Raw genomic sequence first — 6211 nt, 5'->3', positions numbered from 1 at the left:
TGGAAACTCTACCCTATCTTGTGTGTATATATAAACCCCCTCATAATGCAATAATACATAGTTTTGTCTCTCTTTTCTTCTCTCTACGTTTTCTCTATTATATCTTGTCTTTATTTCACAACAGATATAGTTAAGTACAATATTTATTATAAGATGTACATATATAATATAGTCAATGTAGGTTAGGATCCGGTGAGAACCACCAACATGATGAGAATTGAGAACCGTGAGAAACATCACTAAATCTCCACCAAATATTGTTTTGAAAGTAGGTATACTGTAATTTCAAGCGCATATGGTACGGTGTACCATCAAATAAAACCGAGCACTATTGAAATTTCAAACGGATATGGTTTTACTTAAACAAATGTTTTCAAATTTTCTTTGTTTTTTACGAGATATGGTTTTATCTTATTCAACCGTTAGTTGACTTTTACTCTACATGAATGTAAATTTTATAATAATTATGTAATTATAATTAAAAATAAAAATTACCATAGGTACATAAAATATTTAGTTAATTTTATCAAGTACATTGAACTAACTCAATATGTACATTAATTTTATAATGAAGGTACATTGAATATAAGTTAGAGGTACAGTTAATAGTTATTATATATATATGTACATATTATTTGAACTCATGTCTTAACAAAAATATATATTAAAATAGATACAAAAATGTAAACAAGATGGATATGTCATAATGGGAATAGCAAGGCCATCTAAACCAAGTGGTCATGGGTTCAAGCCTCACCAACATCGTTTTTTGAGGTTTGACTTAGTTAGTTAACTAAATGTGCTAACAATTTAACAACAAATGCTAAATTACTAATCTACCCTTAAACTAACTAATGAAAGTTAACTATAATTTGTCACGTGTCACAATATTATTGGGTTGTGTATGAAAATTCCATACACAATGTGTATCTGTATCACCTTCCACTTTTGCTTGTTAACTGCTCAAGAATACTTGTCAACCAGGTTTGGTGCCCGGCTACGCCCGGGCTACCTTTATTTAACATTTAAATTTTATTTTCTATAAAATATGATTTCTCTAAATTTGGTTAACACATACATTTACAATTTATATATTGAAATTATGATGAGAGGTAAAATTAATCAACAAATTATGAGACACGTTCACCTCTCCCGCTGTTAATATTATTACTTTCACTACATCCCCTGTTAATACTACTACGTTCACTACTTCTTCAGTTACTGTTGTTTGTTTTATTATTCCTGCTATTTTTACGGTTAACCCGTTAGTTTTGTCAAACCGCTCGTATATTTAAATAAATTAATATTTTCTTAAAATCGAATTGTTAGTTAATTTTTCATACTCTTTCCGTTGTTCCTACTGTTACTTTCATTACATGTGTTGTGACTACTATTACTTTCACTTCTCCCGCCGTCATTATTTTTTCTTTCACTACTCCCGCATTTATTATTGTTAGTTTCACTACTCTCGTTGCTGCTAGTATGCCTTTCACTAGTCCCGTTGCTATATATTATTGTTGCTTTTACTACTCACATAGAAGATTACTATCATAATATTGTTGATTATCTAGTTGTATTAGAGTTATATATTTAAATAAATGTGAAATATTAGATTAGAATATTATTTAATAGCAATCATTATTATTTACTAATTAAATTACAAATCTAATGAATTATGGAATATTATATTTTTTGGAAATCTGAATTGATTTACTTAGTTTTTAATAGTTTCCAAAATATAACATATACTTATATTATATTTATGTATGTTAAATAATTAACATATTTATACTAATTAATACCATAAGCGGGACCCGTTTATTTTAAGGAAACTCGCCATATTCTAATATTCTCTAAATTTATACTTTTAACCAAAACTATATAATATGTACATTGAAGTCCGTTGTTCAGGTCCATCACACGGCGCTAGCGATTTAAAACTATATAGTATAATTAATGTATATAAATTTATGTAATTACATGGAAGTCCCTTAATTTCTTGAATTAATATATAGTATTGATTTATTGATTGATTACGAGTAAATGAGTAATATACACCGTATAATGTTAGAAGGCAGACTCTTATATTCCAGATTTACAGTTGATCACTTATCAGCTGCGGAAGAAATGTCACAAACTCGTACCAAATTATCAGTTAGTCTTGCTATAGATGGATATATCCGTCTATAGTTAAAGACGGGCCAAATAGCTTGAAAGTGGTGACATTTTTTGTTCCCACCACCCCACTTGTTGCTTGTCCTATTAGGAATGTGGTATTGTATTTGGCTCGTCTTTAGTTATAGACGGATATGTGCCGTCTATAATGAGATTTTGGGTCACATATGTCCCCAACAATTTGGCAACTAGGTTTTCTGTGTGGTCACAAAAATCGATGCATTTAAGTTTGGTAAATACCCTCCAAAAAATTGGAAACGAAAAACATTTCTCGTTTTGCCACTCTGGCTCGTCAATTTAGTATATAAGGAGTTGATGTCCAAATTTGCCACAACAGCCTGAGCAACTCAGATTTCTGAAGACTAATAAAACTCACAAAAATGGGTTCAGAAAATGGTGTCATCAACTATAAGCATCTTGAGCTAATACATGTCTTGATGATCTCTTTCCCCGGTCAAGGCCATGTAAATCCGCTCCTACGGCTTGGTAAGCGTATAGCTTCCGCCGGCTTCTTGGTCACTTTCACCACGACTGAGGACTTCGGTCGTGGTATTCGTGAGTCTAATGATTCCATCTCGGGTGACCCCGTCCCTGTTGGGGATGGGTTCATCCGCTTTGAGTTCATCGATGATGAACTCACAGACGACGACCCCATGAGGCGAGACATGGACCAGTACCTCCTGCACTTGGAGTCTGTGGGTCGCCGTTGGGTTCTCGGCACACTGAACCGTATGGCGCAGGAGGATCGGCCTGTATCGTGCCTAATCAACAACTCCTTCATACCGTGGGTGTCTGACGTGGCGGAGGAAGTGGGATTGCCTAGTGCCGTGCTCTGGCCACAATCCTGCGCCTCCTTCCTCATCCACTATTACTACCACAACAAACTAATCCCATTCCCTACTGAAACTACCCCTGACATCGACGTCGAAATTCCCACCCTACCCTTACTCAAGTGGGATGAAATCCCCACTTTCCTGCACCCAACAACGCCGTATCCATTCCTACGGAGGGCAATATTGGGACAATACAAAAACATAACAAAGCCCTTCTGCATTCTGATGGACACCTTCAATGAGCTAGAGAAGGACACAATAGAGTTCACAACGAAACTACTAAGGTCAACCCCAGTTCGGACCATTGGGCCGCTGTTCAAGAAGACCGTGTCGGGTTCTGATCGGGTCAGAGCTGATTCCTACAAAGCGGATACAGAGTGCTTGAAGTGGCTCGATGGACAGGCAGATGGTTCGGTAGTGTACATATCGATGGGGACAATTGTGTACTTGAAGCAGGAGCAGATAGATGAGCTGGCGGAGGGACTTGAGGCAGCCGGGGTGTCGTTCTTGTGGGTTCTTAAGCCGCCACACCCAGATATGAGCTCAGTACCTCATAGATTGCCTCAAGGCTTCTTGGATAGAGTTGGCGATAAGGGCAAGGTATGCTTATTTACTCTACTCTTCTTACTTTGAATATAAAAGATCGATACAATTACAATTATAGGCGTACTTCCTTAAACCTGGGATGCCTGTGTTGTAACCGTCACCGATGCTCTAATATCACGTGAGAGAATCATCTCAATGTAAATTTAAATTGATGGTAAAAGATATTAACAATCAATGACAAAATTATATGTTTGACGACGTGACAAATCTTGCACCGGAAACTACACGAATCTTATCCAAATATTTCATATACGGTTTAATTTGTTCGTTTCCATATTCTTTTTTTAGTTGTCCTATATTTCAAATTTAGAACCATATAAAGGCAATCCACTTCCGTTATTAGTTATTACTAATTATAATGGCTATCCTAACTACCACAGATCATCAGTTTCAGTCCACAAGAGCAAGTACTAGCACATCCGGCAGTAGCATGCTTCGTGACACACTGTGGTTGGAACTCAACCATGGAGGCAATAACCTCAGGTGTGCCCGTGATCGCATTCCCACAATGGAGCGACCAAGTGACCGATGCAAAGTTCCTTTGTGACGTATTTGGCATGGGTGCATTACTATGCAGGGGTGAGCATGATAAAAGGATCATCCCTAGGGACGAAGTTGAGAGGTGCGTAAGGGAAGCGACATCGGGGCCTAAAGCTAATGAGATGAAGAACAATGCCCTGAAATGGAAGGCTGCTGCCTTAGAGGCGATAGCCGATAGCGGATCCTCCGACCTCAATTTCCGGGTCTTTGTAGATGAGATTCGGGAGAAGAGTCACAATTTGCTTCCTAGGAGTGTTACTGAACAGTGAACACTATTACTGTTCTTTAATTTATTGATTATTGTTTATTTTCAAGAAATCAAAAAAATATTTGCAGGAAGAAAATATCGGTGTTCAAATCAAACATAAGAATAATTGATTAGTACTTCCTCCATTCAACTCCACTCTACATATTTCACTTTTATACACTATTCACAATTGTGTATTCCATTTCGATTTTCTCTCGATACGCAAGTGGAAATATATTCATGTGGGATCTTGTTTTATTCGTCTTTACGAGTACATTAAAAATATATAACTTTTATAATTTTTGCAAATACGTAACTAATGATATTTAGCGCGTAAAATACGCGTTGACAAACGTGAAAAAAGAAAGTGGTAGAGTGGAGTTGAATGGAGGAAGTACTAATTTTGTAATGAGCACTTTAGCTATGTGTCCATTATTTTAGGAGGTACTTTCTCTATTTATTTTTTTCCCAACTTTGACCATAAAAATGCTGGAAAAATAAAAATAAATATTTACACTTATTATCAAAATATCTTTTATAAATAATTTTTTCAATGAAAAAAATCATATAAATGTTGGGAAATACAGTCAAAATTCCGTTTTTAAGACCACAAGGTCCACAACAAAGCAAACAAGAAGATTAAAAAAATGGAGGAAGTTTCTTTTATTCTAGAAAGTATTATTAAGACATTGTTAATTTGTTTTCCCCCTCTTATACGTTAAGTAACAATTCAGTCACGTCTTATCTTATCAACTACAGAGTACATAATTGAATGGTAAGTCGTATTTGGACGGATATCATTAATGATATCACCCATACAAGATTTACGAATTAGGATCCTTTTCATTATCTTAAAAGTAATTAACGGTCTATTATCTTTAATAGATTCATTTTTATATATTATTTGTTTTATATATTGACATCCATTACTTAAAGTTTTGATCATTAGATGGTTTTAAAATAATATGTAGAACGTTGAGAGAAAATGAAAAGGGAAAATAATGTAAATGATCTATATACTCCCTTCATACCAGACCAATTGTAACATTGACCGTTTTGCAACTATTCATGATCGTAGGGAATCTTCGATATTATTCTTAATCTATAAGACAAAATATAGTCATGATTAATTTATCGTAATGAATGCTATAAGAATATCAAATTTTTATAATTTTTAATAATGTGTAACAAAAGATATTCATGTTATAAAACGTGGCTCGACAAGTGTGAAAAGTCAGAGTAGAAGATTACCATCTAAATGTCCTTTCTGTTATTTTAATGCCATTTAATGTTCACGTGTTATGCCTAATATTAAAATTAAATCTAGTTATACTTTAGTCGAAGCTAGATTACGTACATTAATTTATGTTAAGCAAACTTTTAATTATTTTTCGTTTTTTCTAAAATCTGCCCTATAATTAAAATAATGGAACACCTTTTCAAATTCTAATGTCACATTTATTATGAAACTTTCCCTTAAATTTTTTTAACATATGTCCTTATGCCACATTTTAAAAAAACCGTTGTCTTTTAGATTTGTTGTCACTAAGGTTAGTTTGGTGATTCATAAGTCTTAAGTTTATATTTACTCTGTCTCTCTCTCTCTCATTTTAAACCCGAATTCAAAATCTATATATTTAGGGAATCAGGGAAGGACTAGGTGACTAATTAGGGTTGAGAATTTGTGTTAGACCATGCCCAAGCAAGGTCACCAACTGAGTCGTGACCTTGTTGGGTCACCCTAATGACGGTAATTAAGGAGTATTAAGGTGGTAATTTGGTGACCTTGAATAACTCAGGGTCAATTGGT

At 34.6% G+C, this 6211-nt stretch overlaps 1 protein-coding gene across 1 annotated transcript; it reads left to right on the top strand.

The window, feature by feature from the left end:
- The first annotated feature begins 2428 nt into the window (after positions 1–2428).
- Positions 2429–4498, top strand: LOC141611583 (gallate 1-beta-glucosyltransferase 84A23-like). Its single transcript, XM_074430162.1, has 2 exons — positions 2429–3608; positions 3995–4498. The coding sequence occupies exons 1-2, from the start codon at positions 2556–2558 to the stop codon at positions 4421–4423; spliced, it is 1482 nt and encodes a 493-aa protein (XP_074286263.1). The 5' UTR covers positions 2429–2555; the 3' UTR covers positions 4424–4498.
- The last annotated feature ends 1713 nt before the right edge of the window (positions 4499–6211 follow it).

Source organism: Silene latifolia, chromosome 11, assembly GCF_048544455.1.
Source record: "Silene latifolia isolate original U9 population chromosome 11, ASM4854445v1, whole genome shotgun sequence".
Lineage (NCBI taxonomy): Eukaryota > Viridiplantae > Streptophyta > Magnoliopsida > Caryophyllales > Caryophyllaceae > Silene > Silene latifolia.
Note: the sequence above shows the minus strand (reverse complement) of the source record. Positions and strands in the feature narration are given on the sequence as shown.